The 22,274-nt window shown below is 36.5% G+C and overlaps 1 protein-coding gene across 1 annotated transcript; it reads right to left on the bottom strand.

Annotated features, from left to right (window-relative positions):
* Positions 1 to 21,316: 21,316 nt before the first annotated feature.
* LOC114494277 (60S ribosomal protein L17-like) lies at positions 21,317 to 21,948 on the bottom strand. The gene has a single exon (XM_036023227.1). It carries the CDS (start codon positions 21,911 to 21,913, stop codon positions 21,380 to 21,382), a length of 534 nt encoding a protein of 177 aa, XP_035879120.1. The 5' UTR covers positions 21,914 to 21,948; the 3' UTR covers positions 21,317 to 21,379.
* Positions 21,949 to 22,274: the final 326 nt, after the last annotated feature.

Raw genomic sequence — 22,274 nt, 5'->3', positions numbered from 1 at the left:
AGAAGCTCCCAGAAGTGACAGGTGAAAACCAGGACAGGTTGTAGGAAACCAAGACATACTCTGGGGAAAAGGCAGGATCTCCTACTAATTAAGCATGATAGAGATGGGGACTATTTTTATTTGCATTTTGAAAGAAAGAATGAACTCAAAATCTGGAATACTTCGGGCTATGTGGTTTAAACCTTATCTTACCACCAGAACCTTAGAAAAGATCTTTCCCCAGGGACAAACATTAATAAACCTCATTGAGATGAGTATATTTCAATTACAATGTCAATTAATTAATTTAGAATGAGAAATACAATCACTAAGTAGACTAGAATTCTTGAGCTGGCCAATTGGTATATATACTCCCTGAGGCCTGTTTGTCATAGAAAGCTCATCAGAATGCAGATTTACTTATTTCCAATAAAAGAACATATAACGATGGGCAAACTGGGCCTTGATGTCAGCCTTTCCAATGTAGTCTCTCCTGCACACCTTCACAGAAAGCCAAAGGATGCTTGCTAAGTGCAGAGTCAGAAAAAGGCAAGTGTGTATTATCGATTAGGACACTCAAGTGCATCAAGCTCTGGGGGTCTCATATGCCCATCACAGCACAGAGAAATGCCTCTAGACTCAGACCCAATGGGCAAGCAAACATAAAAATCTGTTTGTTCTTCCCTTTTCTATTTTCTATTTTCCAGAATGACTATGCATCCTCTGTTCACATTACCCTTCTCAAAATGTATATATGCGTGTGTGTGTGTGTGTGTGTGTGTATTTCAACACACATAGGCATCTTCACATTCCATTCCTGTGCTCCTGAGCTGTGTTCCCAAGTCCTTCCATTGCAGGGTCACATCCGTTCTCCCAGTTAACTCTCCTGATGACTGGCCACAGCCGGCCACAGTGTGTTGGTTTTGCTACTATATCTGTCAGGCAGCAACACATCCCTCTCCTCCAATGTCTATGAAGGGGGCACCTCCCTGTGACTCCCACATTCTAACAAGGTTCTAGATTTTGGGATTCTCTAATGTGCATTGATTTCAAAAGATCTCGTACAGACTGAAAATGATGTGATGTAATTGAACCCTTTCATTTTAGAAATAATTACTTGGAGAGGTCTGTGAGATGCTCAAATACACAGAGGTAGTCACAGAAATTAAAGCAGAACCCAGCCTCTCTGACTCTCGTTTGCTGCTTCCCCATATTCGAGGCTGCTACTCACTGCTGGTTTTTCCAAGTTTCAATTAGTTCTGCCATGAGCCTGAGAGAGCTCCCTGATAATGATCTGTCCTTTTCCTTATCCTTCGCTTTCTCTCCCCCTCACACAGGACAGCATGTCACAGGACCAAGTCACTGAAACGTAAAATCCTTTAGAGGGTTTAGCGGATTATTTGGTTTTGTTTTGTTTATTTTATTTTATTTCTTGCCAGGGGAAGAACATACCCCTTTATCATCAAGACAAAGATTCTTTAAGAGGACCATTTTCAACAAGGCTGCTCTGTAGTGGGTATTGGCCGTGACCTGCTGGAAAATGAATTGAGCCATTTGAACATGTTAGTGGTCTAGTGCTGAAAATTTATTTTCTCATTCTAATGAAAGATGATAGCTTCTTCAATCATAAACTTAGTCTGGTTATATTTAAATATTGTAAGTGTCATCAGTATAGGATCTATTGTGCTAGGCTTCTGAAGAGAAAAGCAAATACTGAGCTTGATTGGGCCCGATATGATGTGACATGCAGGATAATTTATTCTTGCTTTAAGTCCCATTAAGGGGACTCAGGACAGCAGAGATTTTGATGGCCTAGGTTAATATGGATTACAAAAATGCCTTTTGGAAGGAAAATTTACTTTTGGATGGCCCATGCAACAGTTTGTGTCAGAAAAACAATTTTTCTTAGAAAATGTACTGTTACTGATAAATATCAGCAGTCAGTTTCTATCTTTAAGTTAATCACAGAAACTATAAGGCTGGATGCTCACCCATCTTTTATTGTTTTACCGGCATAAAATGTGAGAGGAAAATGCAGTATAGCAGAGAGGGTGAGCACAGGCTCTGGGGCCACAGCAGTGGAGGTGAATTTCACCTCCTTCACTTCTTAGCTGTGTCCCCTGGGCGAGGTACTTGGTCTCTCTGTATTTCAAACTTCTCATCTGGAAAATAGGGATGGCGCTAGATAGTGTGCACTTTGACAGCCACTGAAAGAATTAAGTATTTTAATACCTGCAACATGTAAGAAGAGTGCCTGCCTCTAACAAAACTAAATAAATATTAGCTAATAGAATCATCACATATCACATTTTTAATAGATAATATTCAATTTAGAGTCCAAAGTCTGATATCATTCAGGATGGCCAGATATGAATCATCTATCTACCTCTAACATTATTAAAATAACTTTTCAAATTAGCATTAGATTTATATTTGTATCAACTATTGATTTTTCATTCATGGAATAGAAAACTGAGTCTTGAAGTCACAGTGATTAAGAGTTAAATCCTGACTCTTCAATTTGCCACTCCAGTAACCAAAGGGTTAGCATTGTTGTGCCTTACATTTCTATCTACAGAATGGAATAATACGCAACCATAACCAATATTTACTGAGTATTTACTATGTATCAGGCATGGATTTAAGCCTTTGAGACATAAGATTTTACTCCATCTTAACAACCACCCTGTAGGAGAAGAAGTACCTTGTACCAGCTCCTACAATTAATAAATAGCTGAACTGGGACTGCAGTCCAGGAAGCTTGATTCCAGAGCTCAAGCTCTTCATCACTGTAGGTATAATGCATTTCTTCATCCCATAAGTGCCATGCCTCACATGCCTCACATTCCATGCCTCACATGTGTCTAGGTGGTTTGAATACAGAAATGTATAAAATAGAGAAAACAAACAAATGCCTTCTGGCAAATTTAACTCTCTGCAGTGACATATGAGTTAATATATGGAGGAGTATAGGCCATTTCAAATATAATGAGCCACAAATGCAAACCACATGTGTAATTTTAAATTTTCTAGGAGCCACATTATCAAAAACAAAACAAAACAGGTAAATCAGTTTCATAATATATTTCATTTAATCCATATATTCAAAATATTATCACTTCAATATGTAGCCAGTATAAAAAATTATTAAGGAGGTCAATGTTTATATATAGTAAATTTTCAAAATTTGATGTGTATTTAACATAACACATGCAAAGATCAAATTTACAGGATAGTCCCAAGCCAATCAGAGGAGTTCAGTACAAAGGATCTGAATGGATAAAAGACTTTGTATTCCAAAGACACTAGAGCAGAGTAAGAAAGAAGGAGAGTGGTCAAGATGAGATTTGTCAAGGAGGGAGAGACCAGATCAGATAGGACCTTGTAGGTCATGATCTAGGTGAGTCAGCTGGGAAAAAGCAGGGCTTTCCTTTCCCTTTTACTGTAAAGCACAGCTTCCTTTGTCTTTCAAAGCTTGAGTCCTGAATCCAATGACTATATAATGAGTAACTAAGTCACCCCAAATCTTGTTAGCACAAAATGGTTTGTGTTAGTCTTCTTTTCATCGTGGCTCGTTTGCTTTATCAGAGAAAACTAATGCTTTGTGGCTATAATATTAGCTTCCAACACAGTTTCAGTGTGTGAGCCAATCAAATTTTGCTTTTGCAAATAGCATACATGGATAAACAGCTTTGAGATTTGATATAAAATGAAGCATTTTCATCCAGGGCTGGTTTAGTTCATTAAAGCTTGCTTTGATTTAAATTCCAAGTGATGTTTTTGGCTTGCACAACAGTTACGATAGAATGAAATTATCTGATTCCAAATCTTCATTTTTTTCCCTTCAGTAACCTTAGAATCCAGTAGGTATGTGGCATTGTGTCATAAAAAATATGTTTGTCAGTACAAGAATAACATGATTTCTCTATTATTTTTCTTTCAAATTTATACAGCAAGTTTAAGTTCAAGGGTGACTTAGAAATTTTATAAGCTGAAGAACCTGGAAGTGTTAGAATTATAGAAGCTTTTAAGTCTAACACTAAGCTTTAACTAATTGTTAGACACAATTACCACTCCATAGTTAGGCCAGAAGCATTTTATAAGCTGTATAAATTTTAAAAGATCTTTGCATCTGTTTTGTTAAAATTTGGTGTCCTTCGCAGCCTACTACCAAGGTATTTTACTTTACAAATTTTGAAGTACTTCAACATGGAAACATTATTTTTATCTTGGTAGATAAGTTTAATCACGTTGAATTACATAGCAATACTCAAAGGCCTATTCTCTCCTCTGAAAATGCCAATTTCTTGATTTTCCTGGTTTAATAGAAACTCAGCAACTTGTTCCACTTCTATTGCATAGATCAGAAATCTTCATTTGTAATTATCAGAAGACTGAGTTTAGGTCTTCAGTGAGTAAGTGAAATTATTTGGAAATGAAGTTTTGGCTAATTGAAAAGTTTCTACATTTCTCATGATCCTTGTACACTCCATGGTTCACGCATTCATTTGTTCATTCATCTGATATACATTTATTAAAGTTTTTAAGACACTAAGCTAGATGCTGTGGATTATACTTTTTAGTATACAGATGTGACCATAGTACAATTTAGAATGTGCTGAATGTCCCAAAAGATATATACAAAGTAATACGGGAATTTAGAGGAAGGAGGAACTCCTGGTGAGATTCAGAGATGTAGTTATTAAGGTTGGTTTTCAAAAACAGTTAGAATTCCACTAGGAAGATCTTTGAGGGGGTAGCCATTTGAGAGAGAGAACCTGTTTGAAGGAATAATCATTTTATTCTGTTTTTACATTGAAGTCTACAAAGCAGGGGACAGGGTGGGGGGCAGTAAGAGGGCCAGAATGGAAGACTAGGCAGGCCAGAGCCTGGTTTAAGAAAGCTTCAAGTGGCAGGCTGAGTATAACCTTATTCTGTGGAAAATAGGAAGACTGAAATTTTATCAGCAAGAGAAACTGTAATTCTTTAGACTTTTTTTCTGGCAAAACATTTAGGATAGATTGTAAGGGAACAGACAGGAAATAGGGAGACCAATTGCAAAGTAATTGCAACAGTTCAGTGGTAAAGTAATAGGAATTAGAGCCACCAATCTTGGTGACATTTTGGAATTTTAATCTCCAGACTCAGATCTTTGAGACAAGCAAGTGGAAAATGTTGATAATAACACTTAAATTTCTAATCCGGCTACTGTGAAAAATAGGAGGGTGAGTGAGTGGCTGGTTTGTGGGGAGGATGATGTGTTTTGGACAAATTCAATCTGACAATCTATCCATTATCCTCCCTAGACTGCTGAACTAAAAGCCAAACTAAAGTGAAAAGAGGGGCCAGGAGGAAAGGGTAACGATGTGACCTTCCAGAGATAAAATGTAAAGATCCACAATATTCAAATTCTTTCTCACTTGATAAAACTAGGCGTGTTCTAACAAAATTCCTTACAGGCCAGTTTTAGGCTATAGCTATTGGTGTTCAATATATCATTTTATAATAAGCTGGTAATCTAGTAATTAAGATATTTCCCTGAGTTCTGTGAGCTTCTCTAGCAAATTAACCGAATTCTGTGAAGGAGTCATGGGATCCTCTGACTTATAACCAGTCAGTCAGAAGTGCAGGTAACAACCTGCACTAGCAGCCAATGTCTGAAATCCATGTAGAAGGTTATTGAGGCCCACAATCTATACCTGGTAGGCCAGAAACACAAGTGATAACCTGGCTTTCCACTGGGGCCTGAAGTGTGGCATGGGAGGAGGGAAGTCCGAAAGGATTGAACCCTTAACCTGTGGAATCCGATGCTTTCTCCATGTAGATGGTGTCAGAATTGAGTTGAATTCTTGGACATGCTGCTGGTGTTTGAGAACTGCAGAGTGGCAGGAAGTCCCACCCCACACAAATATGATGGAATTAGTCTTAGACACCAAAAGACTTGCCTTAAAAAAAATGAAGTCTTAGTTTTCTTGCTTCATTAAAAATTAAATGTACAAACTGCTCTTTGTGGAGTATTAGGACATTGAAATGCCTAGTCTCAATTTTCTTCTTTAAGAAGAGAGAAGTGTGTTTTGTGACTAGAAAGACACTCGGTGTATTTGTCGGTAGAATGGACAGTGGCCCTACTCTAGAAGAGTGAGAGGGCCTAGACTTTTTGAAGAGATTTTAAGACTGCCCTTCTATTTTATCTAATCAGATCAAAAAATTACTACCCACCACTTTTTCTCTTCCTCTTTAAAATCTACCCATTTTTCCAAGTTATGTCTAAATATGCCCCAGCCATGAAGCATCCTTTTATCTACATAATAGATGTTTTCTATTCTTTAAATTCCTTTAGCAATAAATTTATAACCATTATTGACATTTCTTTAGTAATGTGCAAGTCTCCCTAGTAGATTCTAATATCTTTAAGAGCAAAGACTGTTGCTCATTTTCCCAGCCTGCAAGTATCTTGCACATACAGAAAGGTTGATAAGTGACTGGGAAATGAATAAATGTGCAGTCACCTGGTTTGCTGAGGACCTCTTCTGTGCCAGTGTTCTAAGCCCTTCACACATGCAATATCATCTAATCTTTGCTGCGACCCTGTGAGATAGGGGTGGTTGTTTTGCCTAAGGGAAGGTGAGGATAAGTACTTACTTACTGGCCATTTGAGTATCAGACCGGGGATGTGAACCCAGGCAGACAGGCTCCAGAGCCTACGATCTCAGTTACTGCGTATATTGCCCCTTACATGTACTATACTATTTGTCCCAGTTTGTAACCATAGAAAGTAAGGAGGAGAAGGGGCAAAATAAAATTCAGAGCACTACTTTTTGATTATTGGTACCTGACTTTGTGCAAGTCATAAATGAATTTCTTAAGTTTCTCATAAATTAATTAATAGTAGTATCTAATTTATGAAATTTTTGTGAGAATTAAGTGAGACAATGCACATTTACTGCATATAATGAAAATGAAAAATACTAACTTCACTGAAGGAGAAGAGACAAAAGTGGTTGAAAAAAGAAATACGAGGGAGGACCCCCCAAAACGGAATTTATTTATAAAAAATTGTGTATTTCTTCTTACTTGTTTAAACTTCAGTCACCTTCAAAATACTCTCCATTTGATGCAATACACCTATCAAGAGATTTTTTCCGCTTCTTAAAACAGTTTTGAACACATTGATTTTGATACCTTTTAGTGCTTCTGCCGATTTTGTTTGTTTTTCGTTTCAGCTCTTACACATTGGCAACGTGTTTCCCTCTGAGGACTTCTTTCATCTAGGGAAACAAAAAAAAAAGTCACTCCAGGAAATATGGGGTGAATAGGGAGGGTGGGACACATGGATCATGCTATTTTTGTTCAAAAACTGCTGAACACTCAGCACAATGTGGGCAGTGTGCTTGTAAATGACCCATCATGAAATGGGCAAATGTGTTGAAAGAGCCTCAAAAAAAATTTCACTGAAGCAGAACACAGCCTCTCACACAATACCACTGGCACACTGATACAGATGCGATCCTGGAGCACTCACCTTGCTGGGGAGCCTGCACTGCAAGGGGCCTGCCCTGCAGAAGGTCATTCTGGATTTTTGAGGGGTCCTCCTTTGTATATGCTTTATTCTCTTTTGTTCCTCAGACAAAATATTTCCCCTAATGCTAATGTATGAGCCAGGCAATGACAAGAGAAAATAATTGTTTTATTGCAGTAGATCACTGTGTGCAGAATTTAAGGACAGGGCCTATTCTTATCCTTGAGGGGAAAAAGTATTTAATTTATAACATCTACTTATCTCCTTAGAGGAATGTCTAATGTAACATTGACAAGCTTTTACATAACATTTTAATAACTTGAGCGTCAGGATTTATCAAGAGGTCCAAGGTTCATATCACTTTTCCTTTAACTTTTTCTTCACCTCTTTTGAATTATGGACATGGGAGCAATTTTTTTGAATTATTTAGTGGGTCTGTCACTGTTAGCAGTAGCATTTGCCATGTATGCTTTGAATTTGAATATATATATATGACAGCTGCAGCCAAATGGCCTAGAAGATATCATTAGTTTATTCACACAAGAATCTACCAGGACATGAAGTTTAACAATTTCATGGTATAAAATACAAAGTTTCAAAATATGATTTCAAACTTAATAAGAAATGGTGTAGCATATATGAAACCTAGTTTAGTTCTTGAACTGTATTTTTAATAAATCTCACTCTGCTAAAATGATGACATATTTTGTCTGCATTAAAACCACTTAAGAAGATAATTGGTTTAGCTTATTGTAATACTTCATGATAATATTTGTTTTGTTTTTTAAGCAAAAAATAAGGTATCATTAAATTATTGTCACATGGGGAGAAGGGTTTTCAGGAACTACTGTAAAGGACACATGGACCAAACCAAGGGGGAGGGTGGGAGCAAGGGAGGGAGGTGGGTTTGGCTGGGGTGGGGGGATGGTAGGGGGAAAACACAGACAACTGTAATTGAACAACAATAAAATAATTTTAAAAATTATTGTCACATGGGAAAGTCCTGTATTACAATAGTACTGGGTATAGAATATAAAATGGACTTGACATGGACAGCAGTGTGGTGATGGCAGGGTGGAGGTGGAGGAGGGTATGGGAAATAAATGGTAATGGAAAAATGCAGTAAAAATAAATAAATAAATGGACTTGAATACAGGTCTTTTAGATCCTTGATTAAATTTATTCCTAGGCATTTTATTCTTTTTGAAACAACCGTGAATGAGATAGCTTTCTTAGTTTACTTTTCTTATAATTCATAATTGGTATGTAAAGGTACACCTGATTTCTGGATATTAATTTTGTATCCTGCCACTTCACTGAATTCATTTATCAGTTCCAGTAGTTTCTTCATGGAATCCTTAGGGTTCTTTATATACAGTATCCTGTCATCTGCAAATAATGACAGTTCTACTTTTTCCCTTGCAATTTGAATATCTTTTATTTCTTCTTCTTGTCTGATTGCTGCGGCTAGGACTTCGGTACTACATTGAATAAGAAAAGTGAAAACAGCCATCCCTGCCTTGTTCCCAGTCTTAAGGAAAACACTTGTAGTTTTGCCCACTGAGAATGATGTTGGCTGTAGGTTTGTCATATACAGCCTCTATTATGTTGAGGTATGTTCCCTCTATTCCCACTTTGCTAAGAGTTTTTTATCATAAATGGGTACTGGATTTTATCACATGCATTTCCTGTATCTATTGATATGATCCTATGGTTTTTGTCCTTCATTTTGCTTATGTACTGTACCATGTTTATTGATTTGCAGATATTGTACCAACTTGCCTCCTCAGAATAAATCCCACTTGATCATGGTGTTTGCTTTTGAGTGTGTTGTTGGACCTAGTTTGCTAATATTTTGTTGAGAATTTTAGCATCTATGTTTATCAGCGATATTGGCCTATATTTTTTTTTGTAGTGCCTTTATCTGGTTTTGGAATTAGGAGAATGCTGGTTTCATAAAATGAGTTTGGTAGTCTTCCCTCCTCTTGAATTGTTTGAAATAGTGTGAGAAGGAGAGGGGTTAGTTCTTCTTTGACTGTTTGATAAAACACTCCAGAAGCTGTCCAGTCCAGGACTTTTGTGTGTTGAGACGTTTTTGATTATTGCTTCAATTTCACTAGTTGTAATCTATCTATTCCATCACCATTTAACTTCCCTTTCCCTTTCTCCATCTCCCCAACCTAGCAATCTCCGTAGCAATCTCCACAGCAATCTCCACACTGTTTTTCATGTCCATCAGTTTTTTCTTTATTTTTTCATTCTTGCTCAAATGCTCCACACCCCTCACCCAGCCCCCCATTCACCTACAGCTGTCACCCTGCTGTCTATCTATGAGTCTGTCTCTATTTTGCTTGTTAGTTTATTTTGTTCATTTTTTCATATATAAGTGAAATCACATAGTACTTTTTTTTCTCTGACTGGCTTATTTCTCTTAGCATAATGCTTTCCAGGTCCATTCAGGCTGTTGCAAAGGGTAAGCTTTCCTTTTTTATGGCCAAATTATATTCCATTGTGCAAATGTACCACAGAGCTTTTTTTATCCACTCTTCTACTAATGAACACATGGCTTGCTTCCAAATTCTGGCTATTGAAAATAACACTGCAATGAACATAGAGATGCATATATTCTTTTGAATTAGTGCCTCAGGTTTCTTTGGATGTATTTCCAGAAATGGAATCACTAGGTCATAGGCAATTCCTTTTTTAATTTTTTGAGGTAACTTTATGCCACTTTCCACAGTGGCTGCACCAGTCTGCATTCCCACCAGCAGTGCAGGCTTCCCTTTCCTCCACACTCTTGCCATCACTTATTGTTTGTTGATTTATTGATGATGGTCATCCTGACAAGTATGAGGTGGAATCTTGTTGTGGTTTTAATGTGTATTTCTCTGATGATTAGTGACATTGAGCATCTTTTCTTATGTCTAATGGCCATCTGTATGTCCTCTGGAGAAGTATCTATGTAGCACTGGACCCATTTTTTCATTGGACTGTTTGGGGGTAGGGGGGTGGTGTTCAGTTTTATAAGTTCTTTATAAATTTTGGATATTAACCCCTAATCAAGTGTATCATTGGCAACTGTGTTTTTAACCAGCTGAACATTTCCCTTCCATACAGAATAAAAGAGAAACAATCACTAGCCCATTGCTTATCTTCCAAGTGGAGGTGAATTCAGTGAATTGAAAAATTCTGAGGGGGCCAATGGTTCATAAAATTATAACCAAGGAGTCTAAATTTTCCCTGGCATCAAGCTTAATGTTATGTGTATTTAAAAAAGACAGTTGAACTCAGTCGTTTTAATAGTTCTAGCATGTGCTTCTCAGTTACCTGGCCTGATATTGTACCACAATACCCAACTGTATTTTGGGGGCCTAGTGCCTTGTGAACTGTCGTCAAAGTCTCCATCAACTGAGCACACACAGTGTGTAAATGTGTCAGAGAGATTATGGATGCATTGGTGGGTGCCTCCCAGCAGGGGAAATCAGAGACCATCATTCAGCCCCCTGAAAGAAAGGGATGAAAAGCAGACAGACTGAGCTGAGCAGGGAAGATAGAGGTGATCTAGCTGAAGCAAGGAGGGCGTGGGTAACAATCCCGGAGGTAGTTAATGGCTGGCTGTTCCATGGAATCCTAGTACATAAATCTAAGCAATTTACCAGCTGGAGATGCTTGGGAAGGCAGCTAAATAAAAGTCACCATACTTTTATTGCAACTTGGGTAAAATGAATGCTTAATTTTGAGAGCTGAGAGATGACTATTTTCTAACTTCCATAGCATGCTTCCAGATGCTTTACCATAGCATCTGCTATAGTAAAATGATTTTATATATAAATACCATACTTTAGTTTGGTTCATTGTCAGATTGTGGAGTATATGGCCTGGGTTTTCCAAAATTAAGTGGACTTAAAGACTGAAGAAACTAAACATTTTGGTGTGTGGAAATTGCAAAGCTTATTTATTTGTGACAGCTCACACAGTCAATGCCTCTATCAGGAACAACAGGGAAATGTCCAAAAAGCTGAACAATAATAAACATGAGAAGCATGTGCACAGTATCCAGTGAGCTTTAAGGAAACCAGTTAGCCATTTCAGTTGATAAGACAGGAAGGATTATAGAAGCCACATCAGCTTAAGGCAAAAAGTTCAAGTACCAATTAAGATAGGTCCTAATAAAAACTATTTGTCAGTGATTAAGTGACTCTGCAGACTTGTAAAGTCTGTTTGCTGTAGAGATTTGTTCATGGTTCTGTTTTAAGCAAATTTTTAAAAATATTTATTTTTTTACTTACTTATTTATTTATTTTAGAGAGGGAAGGGAGGGAGAAAGAGAGAGAGAGAGAAACATCAATGTACGGTTGCTAGGGGCCGTGGCCTGCAACCCAGGCATGTGCCCTGGCTGGGAATCGAACCTGTGATACTTTGGTTCTCAGCCCGCACTCAATCCATTGAGCTATGCCAGCCAGGGCTTTAAGCAAAATTTTTAAATATTTTCAGATTTCAGTTCAACAGAAGTATTAAAATTAGGAGAAAATTACTGTCATTAAAGTAACAAATTATCTAGACCTTTGATTTTTTTTAATTTTCTGAGTTTTGGTTTTTCTTCTGCTTTAAGATTCAGCCCTGTTATTATATATAGAAACTATTATATGTGGAAAATTCTAAATTTAATCTTTCCTAACTATCTGCCATAAGTAATGGAAGCTGTGACATCTATGTAACTAAGTAAAAATAATTAAAAAATATTTGATTTTGATATATAGCATGTATTATAGTTAGAAAGTGTGCCTGAATTTTTGTACATATATATTGCATGTCTATAGAAAAAAGTATTTGATTGAATATTTTCTCTCCCCACACATATAATATATAATATATGGTATATAGTACATGATATATGATATACAATATATTATATATTATAAATACAATTAGATTATTATAAAATTATTTAAAAACCATGCTGATCCTTACAGTGAAGGCCTGGGTGAGAACCAGGTATCCCAGCTTTTAATGGAACTGCTTTCCTTGCTATACACATGGTCTCCATCAAGGTGTTTACTTCTCTGAGCCTCAGTTTTCTCATTCATAGAAATAAAGTGAAGAAAGAATATCTTTCTATTTTTTCAGTTTTATTAAGAAGTAATAGATATACATTACTTCATAAGTTTAAAGTATAGAGGACTGATTGTTTAATTTACATATATTGCGAAGTATTACCACAATAAGTTCAGCTAATATCTATCTTCTCATATAGATATGATAAACAGAAAGAAAAAATAAAGGGAAAAATTTTTCTCCTTGTGATGAACTCTTAGGATTTACACTCGAACCTACTTTCTTTTGTGTCACACAGCAGTGTTAGCTGTGGTCACCATGTTGTAGCTTACGTCCCTAGTGCTTATTTTCTTAGAACTGGAAGTCTGTATTTTTTGCCAGTCTTCCTCTAATTCAGTTCTTCCCCCATGTTCTGCCTCTGGTAACCACAAATTGGATCTCTTTTTCTATGACTTTTCTTTTTAGATTCCACATGTAAATGAGATCATACAGCATTTCTCTTTCTCTGTACGACTTATTTCACTAAGTACAATGCCTTCAAGTTCCACCTATATTCTCACAAGTATTAGGGTCTTGTTGCTTTTTACGACTGAGTAATATTTCACTGTGTATATGTGTATATATACTTTATCCATGTATCCATCAATGGACACTTAAGTTGTTTCCATGTGTTGGCTGTTGTAAATAATGCTACTATGAACATAGGGCACAGACACATGTTTAAATTAGCATTTTTATTGTCTTTGAATATATTCACAGAACTTGAATTGCTGACTCATGTGGTAGTTCTGTTTTTAATTTTTCAAAAATCTTCCATACTGTTTTTCATAGATGTTGTACCAATCAATTTACACTTCTACCAATAGTACACAAGGGTTCCCCTTCTTCCACATCCACACCAGTACTTGTTATCTTTTGTCTTTCTGGTGATGGCCAAAGAATGTCTTTCTAGTTGATCTTGCTATGAAGAGCAAATGAAATAATTAAGGTATGTTAGTCTACTCTGATAACTGTATGAACTGAAACTCAAGAGGCTACAGATAAATCTGCTTGCCCATCTTCTTAAATAAAATTCTAGAATGGAATTGAAAAGAATGTAGAGTTTACTTGGAGAGAATAAGGTGTATCTAATCTTTTTTCCTTGTTTGATAGAATTATTTTATTTCTTGGTCAGGGAACTATAAAAAGCAATTTTATATTTATGCTTCAAGACATTTGACAGATTCTTTTTTGAACTCTTATGAACAAGTTTTATAAATACAGAGGAAATTAAAGAAAAAAGAAGAAATATAACTAAAATTTGCTGAGCACCTATGTGTCAGTCACAATGTTTGATGTTAACATACATTATCTTTTTGCTTCTCCCAGCCTTGTAACCAACCTCTGAGGAGCAGTATAACATAGGTGGATTCAAATACATGCTCTGGGGCTGGAATACTTGGTTTAAATTCCAGTTCCTTCAAGCTGTGTGACTTCAAATAAATTATTTAACTTCAATGTTCCTTAGTTTTCTTACCTGAGGCACATGAGGTTATAAATAAAATAGTTTATACCTTCATAGGATTATCCTGATGATTAAATGAATAAATGTCTGTAAAACCCCTTAGAATATCACCCAACACATGACACAGTTAGCAGATTTTTAAAAGCAATTATCAAATGTTATCTCAGAAAACTACAGCTCATTAAGAAATTTTCCCAAGGTCCCTTAGAAATTGAAAATAGAGCAATGATTCCGGTCTGTCTGAATTAGACCCATTTCCATTTATGATTTTAACACTTTATCCTTTAAACCCCTTCACACTGAGCTGCATGGACTGCTGGACTCTGCTGAAGGTGTCAGGCAATGGAGCAAGTTGACATCATAGCATTACAGCCAACTAAGAAAGCAATATTAGATATTTCCTAAACATTAGATATATACTGAAAATTACTTCATCCTCCCCAGCTCTGGGCATGATTCCATGCAATCCTGGCCCTCTGCCATATTCTCTGATACCTGTGTCTCCCCCTGTCTGTTTTACCCACCCTCCGCCCCCCATCTACAGTCTCCCACCTTCACATTCCTAATACTCTTACGGAGAGTGGTTTTGCTCCTCTTTCAGTTTGTGTCTTCAGGACCTCATCTGCCAGTTTCAAATAGCTTATCCAATTTTTTTTTATTAAGAAGTTTCTTACTAGAAGTTTTTTACTGAAAGTTTCTTAATTAGGAGAAACTTTGGTATCTACTAATAAAGTATCTTCCCATCTATTCATCTAATAATTTGTCTTCCATGCTTTAAAGGCCTTGATGTTTTCCTGTTACCTCCAAAATAAAATATTGATTCCTTCATGTGGCATTGAAGACACCTTTAAATCTGTACCCAAGCTACTTTTTCTAGTGTGACCTTCATTATTTAAAATAAGTAAAAATAATTATAGGGGAAGAAAAACTTGAAAAACCACTCATGATGTATACCACACAAAGATAAGCCATGTAACTCTTTCAGTATATATCCTTACAATTGTATTTTATGTACATAGCTACATGTATTTCATTTTATAAAATTTAAACTCATTTTGTATACTTCACTGTAACCTATTTGTAAGAAGCATAAAATAAATTATTTTCTAATCAATAAACATGTATCTATAATATCATTCTTAATGGATGAAATGAATGTTGATAGAGACCCCACTATTAATTTTATCAATTTATGTAATTAAATATGTAGACTTTTCCCAATTTTTGACAGTATAAACAAGAATGCTATAAAATTTCTTGTAGCCACATCATTACATACCTCTTTATAACTTTTACTGTAAATTTACAAATGAAGGATTAGTTGATTAGTATATAGCTATAAAAATTGTGTTTAATAAAACCCTAGGTAGGGCATTATATTTCAGATTGTAAATATTTGTCAATTTTTTTGGTGAAAATTTTATCTTGTGGCTATTTCTAGTGCTGCATAATTTCTTCATAGCACCTAACACATTTGAGTACTTATCCATATTTATTTAAATATTTTGAGTTGATAAGATACATTTATGTTATGTATAACACTTAAAAACAATGATGATACTCTTGGGAAAACAACCTATAGTTGACTGTAACTAAACATCGATCTCAGAAAGTAAAAACTGATTTTTGTGGAAAAGTCTGTCTTTGTGACTATCTCAGAAGCAATTAGAATTCTTATACATTTAAGTGTGACATTAAGTTAAAAATAGAACAATTTTTTCATGTCATACTTCCTTTTCATGCTGATATTAAATTTAGAATAAAAAAGAATTATTAAGAAACACATAAGATTCTCGTAAGCAGTCACAATAAAAAGGCCTTGGTCATTGACATTAATTATAAATTAAGAGTGAGTGATGATAGTGTAATTATTAGATGCTGGTGCATTCATTGCCTCAGTTATAACTGGGAAATAATATTCTATTGATAATTGGTGAACTGATATTTTGTAAGATAGAAGCATGTCATATGGCTACATAGAAGATAGCACTTTGGCTAATACATATGGTCTCCTAGGATGCTTGGAGTGCTGGTCAGTGGGTGGTTAGTCCACTCTGGTCTGTTTGCCATAGAGGGAGGCAGGTCTAGAGTGGTATATCTCTCTGAGAGAGTTGGCATGTTGGGATTGTGACCTGTCTATTAGGGAGCTCCAGGGCAGATGGGTCAGGTCTATGTCAGTGTGCAGCAGTTACTGCATGAGTGTCCAGACCTGGCCTCCTTCTAAGCAATCAGTGTCCAGAGTAGCCTGCATGTCTGTATGTCCAGTGTATCTGTCTCAGTTCACACGCATGGGTCCGTTCAGGAGTCCCAGAACAAGCTCCAAGTATCTCTAGAGTGCTCAGTATGTTCTGGCCATCAAGTTAAAAGAATTCTCCGGGAAGTCAGAATATTACCCATATCTTTGTTTTATTCCAAACTTCCTCATAGGTTTATATAAAAACTGATGTCTTCAGTTGGGAATGCAACTGTTATTCAGGAGAAGAGACAAGAAAAAGGCTCTTATTCCACTTCCTGTCAGTAGTGTGGGGGCAAGGAGTAAGACTCCACCTAAAGCCCAACCAAGACCCAGAGTCCTGAAAATGCTACAGAAAGTTATAATGCTTTAATTATACTGCGAATAAGCATTTACAAAGTGTACTTTGATAGGCTTTGGACACTTAAGTGTGGTTCACAAGGACTTCATTATGTGGCCCTGTGTCAGAGTGAGCTCTCCGAAGACAGGCAATGAAATGAGAATTTGAGCAGTCGTTTGGTCAATGAAGGAAGCACTGGTAGAGAAGTGGGGAAGTGAGATGCACAAAGGAAGTCAGCCAAGAAGGGGTATGTTATCAAAGCAGTTACCACTGAAGACAAATGAAGCTTAGTCCACTGAGGAAAAAGCTGTGAATCATTGTAGAATATGTGCCACAAAATTGTCCCACTAGCAGGGCAAGGGAGCTAGGGTATTTATACACCGACTCTTAAGTCTTTGGTGGAGGGAGGTTCTGGGGGGACAGGGAGAGCTATTTCCCAGCACTTCTGGTCTGCGATGTGGTCTCCATGCTAATTGCCTGAGAAAAATCTAGAGAAGTTAATAAAGGAATATGGGCAGTTACTCATCTGCTACAGGTTCCTTCTTACTTCCCTAGTCTCACTTTCTTCTTATGCCACATGCTCTAGGAAATCTTACTTGCTTTCTGGTCCCTTTATTATTCAGGGTATTTACAGAATATATACTATATGCCAAGTACTTTGCTAGGTACTGGGAACTCACAAGTGGACAAGATAGAAATGGTCTCTGCCTTCAGAGACGTATGCTCTTTCTTTTTTAAAAAAAAAACTCTTTACTCCTTCACCTAATAAACTATTTAGAAATGATTCTATTCACTTTTATTCCCAACACAAATGAAAGCTTGATGAAGGCAGAAACCATTCCTCCCTGATTTACTGCTGAATTCCCAGTCATGCAAAGAGCTTGGCATAGAGGATGTGTCCAGTACAGTTCAGCTGACTTATTCTGCAGATGGCTATAAATGTGAAGCTTGGCTTGGCTGGAGTAGGGGTTCCTTGAGGGTGCTCACTACACCTTATTCAGCTTTGTGTCTCTGGCACCAGGCACATCTCTGACCCATAGTAGATATGCAAAACTTCTTAAGAGAGTTGAATGTTTAGAATATATTGACCTAGATACACCACCAACTTCAAATTATATTTAATAAAGAATTGTCAAAAGAATTGGAAATACTTCATACGAAAAAGACAAAACTTAGAGGACATGCATTTGTTTTCAAATGTCATAAAGACTGGTAAAGTAGAGAGACACTGGGTTCGTTTTATCTATCCTGAAGTAAGAGCAATTTTAGAATAAATGAGAGACAGCTATCAAATTTATTGTATTTCTGTCAGGAACAATGAGTTGCGCATCACTTGAGGTGTCCAAGCAAAGTCTGGAGCTGAGATAAATAAAATTTACCAATGGTGTATGTGGTGAATATAAGTTCCTGAGAACTGAGATTCTATGATATTTCTAGACAATTATAAAGTAATATATTGCCCCTTACAGTTTTGCAAAGGGTTTTCTGGAGGGAAATTATGCCTACTTTTCTCAAAAAGGGCTTGTGTTTTCAACTCATGGTCAGACTGCCTTATACCTTGTAAGTGGTTTTCAGATAATCATTGCAGAGATTCTTTGAATAGGTACATCAAGTACTGCTATTCCTGTTTTACATGAATGGAGGCAGATGCTTATAGAGATTAACTTGTTTGTCAGAAGTCACATATGTAGTAATTGATGCAAATAGAATCTGAATCCAGGTCTTGTGCCTTCTTCTCCAGAGCCATGTACCACACCATGCTAATTCTGTTGTTACTGAGATAAGAAAGGAAAAACATAGTACTACTGTTTTAAAATACTAATGCAAATCCTCCTTTGCAGAAGGTCTCTGACAAGCCCTTCATAATTTATAGTTGCATATGAATTCAAGTTGTATGATGGAGAGCAACAGACGATGAAAAACAGGATCCAGTCAAGAACACAAAGCTCTGGGGCCCTGGGCTTCAGTTCGCCCCGCAGTATCTGACTGCTTTTCTTGGAAGGGAACTATAATGATGATTTTATATTCCTGGCCAGGAAATGTTTATAAATCATAATGTACCATTTACAAGTGATGTTACCTTATGAATATTAAAAGATTAGGAAATGGCATTGGCTTTTGTCGAAAACCTTGAGTGACCCTGTAAGCAGACACAATAAATGATTGCTTTTATTGCAGTGCCCTCTAAATATTATTAAAACTCTTTATAGTAGGCAATAAATAATGGCAAACAAATGCTTGATTTATAGCAATTACAGTACAGATGAGTTGAATTCACGTGCTGCACTGGAATGGAGATAATAGCTCAAAACACACGAGAAACAGTCACTCGGTGAAATATGAGCTGATTTGCATGATCCATGTCCCCTGAGTAACCTGTAATTGGCTATTATGAAATAGCCTAAGAATTATTTGGTCTGCAAATAAGAGAAGTGGTACCAAATTACCATATAATCTGTATGGATATTTTTAAATTTCAACACCAAACCATTCTCGCGGCATATACAATAGGATCTATGCCCCTATGGTTAATATGAGTATCAACAGCTAAGCCAAAACTCATTCTTTTCTAACTCCTTCCAAAATGCTGTCTTTGAAAATTGATATCACTTTCATTGAATAAACAGGAAACATTGTACAAAATTGTTTTCTTTTAGCTCCAGTAGGTATTGTATTCTTTCATAGCATAACCTTTTTAAGAATAAATTTTGGGGATGAGGTTGCACCAACATTATGAAATCCCAAACTAACAAAGTACACATGTGGCTTTTGTATTCAGCAAAGTAACTCATATTAACACTTTAGATTTTGAGAAGCTTCAAATAAAGACTTGACTTTCTTAAGTTTTTAAATGTTTACCTAAGTCTCTAGTTGATTTCTCCCAATAGAAAACAACATTCAAACAATACTAATTCACAGGAAACATTTTTTTCTGTGGGATAAGCTGCCATATTTGAAAGGCAGTAAAGGGAGCTGTGCCAAAACAGTGTTTTATGCCCAGACCGTCTGTCATGCTCCTGAAATCTCATTCTCATTATCACACAAATAGCCCGAGGGAGAGAGCTAGTCCCACTGGCGAGGGGATCCTCAGTGTTTATCCGAAGCTACTGTTACACTGGCCATAATGGGAAAAGGTATACCATAATTAAGAGCTGTAGCCAACTAATTAAGTCAAATTACATTTAATTATAAATCCAATAATCTATGCCAAAACTAGTTGTTGATAGCTAAGGGAAAAATAATACAGTTTTAATTAACTTCAATTATAGATTGCTATTTAAAGGTATGTTTTTTATTCAAACTATTTTTTACAAGATAAATACTATGGTCCTCTTCTATCTAACATTTTGGTTTAGGAATAGAGAAATTTGAAAAATCCACTATCATTTTAGCAAAGAAATTTTACCTTTAAAATTTATAAATTAATTATATTAATTACTAAATATTCCTAGAAAACTTGAAAGAAAACTATAAGATAATACTGGAGCTGAATAATTATTTAATGCACTGTCAGAAAAATATTCCTAAAACAAATTGAAAAGGATATATAAAACTGGAATGGCCAACAGTGGACTTACTAAATAATAAGATGGAAAATAAGTTGTGCATAATGAGACAATTTGAAGCTATGTAATCTCCATGTAGGTTATCTAGGGACAAATTAATGACTGTCTTCAAATAATTGAGACATGAAAATAAGTAACTAAGGAAAGTGCTGACAAGCAGTTTTGAATATTCACCATGGATTTGAGCAAGATTACATTGAAAATATTAGTTTAACATAAATTTACTAATCATAAAGATAGTGTTATATAATCTGCAGAAAGCTATGAAACTTTTATCTCTGGGTATTTTTAAAAATAATGTGTGGGGGGACAGGAGGACCTTTGACAAATATACATATATATTTAATATTCAATCTGAATATCAAGAGACACAAACATGTACAAAAACTCTAAATGTCTCTTTCCCTCTGGTGTGGCTTGAATTTTAAAAATCTAGTTTTGGCTTACCATGTATTTATTTAGGGTTAAATCCAATTTGAAATACAAGTGCGCATTTCTTCTAGGTAAGAAATGTGATAGGCTATATGTAATGTAACTACAGAAATCCAAAAGAATGCAAGCTCTCAAAAGTCTTTGCTTAGCCCATACCTGTGACTTATGTTAACATCCACATAGCTTGTAAATTTGCTTCTCCAACCTAGAACTCTTTTCAGGGTTCCAGACCATATTTTAGCTGCCTACTTAATATCTCATGCACCAAACTAAAACTATCTAAAGCAGAATTTGTAATCTTTCCCCCAAACCTGACCTTCCCCTGTATTTCCTATCTCAATAGGTGGCACCAATATCCATCTAGTTATGCAAATCTGAAACCTAAGAATCAATTTGACTACTTACCTCTTATTTCAAGCCATAAGGAATTTCCCAATCAATTTCAACAGCCCATCTTTATTCTTGAAAAACTCTTAATGTACCCAATTTTCCTCATGTTGCCTCAGAATACACTAGCCCTCATTACATTTTCTTTCATATAGGCCATTGTAATACATTATTTCCCCACATTGATTTTTGTCTCATTCCCAATCATTCCACATACTACATTATATATTTTTGTAAACTGAATCTTATCATGTAACTTCCTTGCTTATACTTTCCAAGGGCCATCAGAATTAAGGCTACATTTTTTTTTTTACTTTTATTAGTTGTTTATTTTATGCTGAATTTACTCCCGGGCCATAAGCTTTTATTTCTTCAGTTTCTTCTGGGATATCTTCTTCTTCTGTGCAACTTCCTCCTCTGGTTTGGGAAGGATCTGCTCCTTCTCCGTGAGGATCATCTCGATGTGGCAGGGAGAGCTCATGTAGGGGTTGATCCTGCCGCGGGCTCGGTACGTTCTGCGCCGCACCTTGGGAGCTTTGTTCACCTGGATGTGCTCAATGACCAGAGAATCCACATCTAAACCCTTAAGTTCAGCGTTACTCTCTGCGTTTTTAAGCATGTGCAGCAAAAACTCAGCACTCTTTTTGGGCCACCGACCCTGTGTCCAGCCCCACTGTTTGGCCTGGGCACACCTACCCACTCCACCATTGTATCGGAGGAATGGGACACACTGCTTCTTTAGAGTGACATCTTTCAGATACTTGGTGGCTTTTCGAATATGCATACCCTTGATGGCCTGGGCAGTTTCGCGAGTGTTCTTAAAATGAACACGAAGATTTGAACCTCTTGATTTGCATGATTTTGTGGGGTTCTCCGGGTCAAGTGAGTAGTGAACCATCTTCAGAGGTCACCTCCGGTCGCTTTCGGGAAGAGCAAGACTACATTTTTAAACAAGCGTCCAAGGTCTTTTATGATCTGACCCCCGTGTAGTTCTCCATCCTGATCTCTAAAGGGCTCTCCTCCCTGGAAGAAGTCTTCATTCAGGTTTTCAAATGAGACATTCTCTCTCCTGCATCGTGGATTCTCTGCATACGCCTCTCCCTGGCCCGAGTACTTTCTAGCTGCCCACTGCCTTACTCTCAATTGATTTAGCTTCCACTCCTTCATCAGATCTCAGCTCAAATATCACTCCATTAAAAAAAAAAACTGTTCATTACCACTAGTATTTTTCCTTTGTGATTTTTTTTACATACATACAA

This window comes from Phyllostomus discolor, chromosome 4 (genome assembly GCF_004126475.2).
Source record: "Phyllostomus discolor isolate MPI-MPIP mPhyDis1 chromosome 4, mPhyDis1.pri.v3, whole genome shotgun sequence".
NCBI lineage: Eukaryota > Metazoa > Chordata > Mammalia > Chiroptera > Phyllostomidae > Phyllostomus > Phyllostomus discolor.
This window is presented reverse-complemented; position numbering and strand designations above follow the sequence as displayed.

Coding starts and splice junctions, on each gene's coding strand:
- LOC114494277 (XM_036023227.1), bottom strand. CDS start 21,913: ATGGTTCACTACTCACTTGACCCGGAGAACCCCACAAAATCATGCAAA.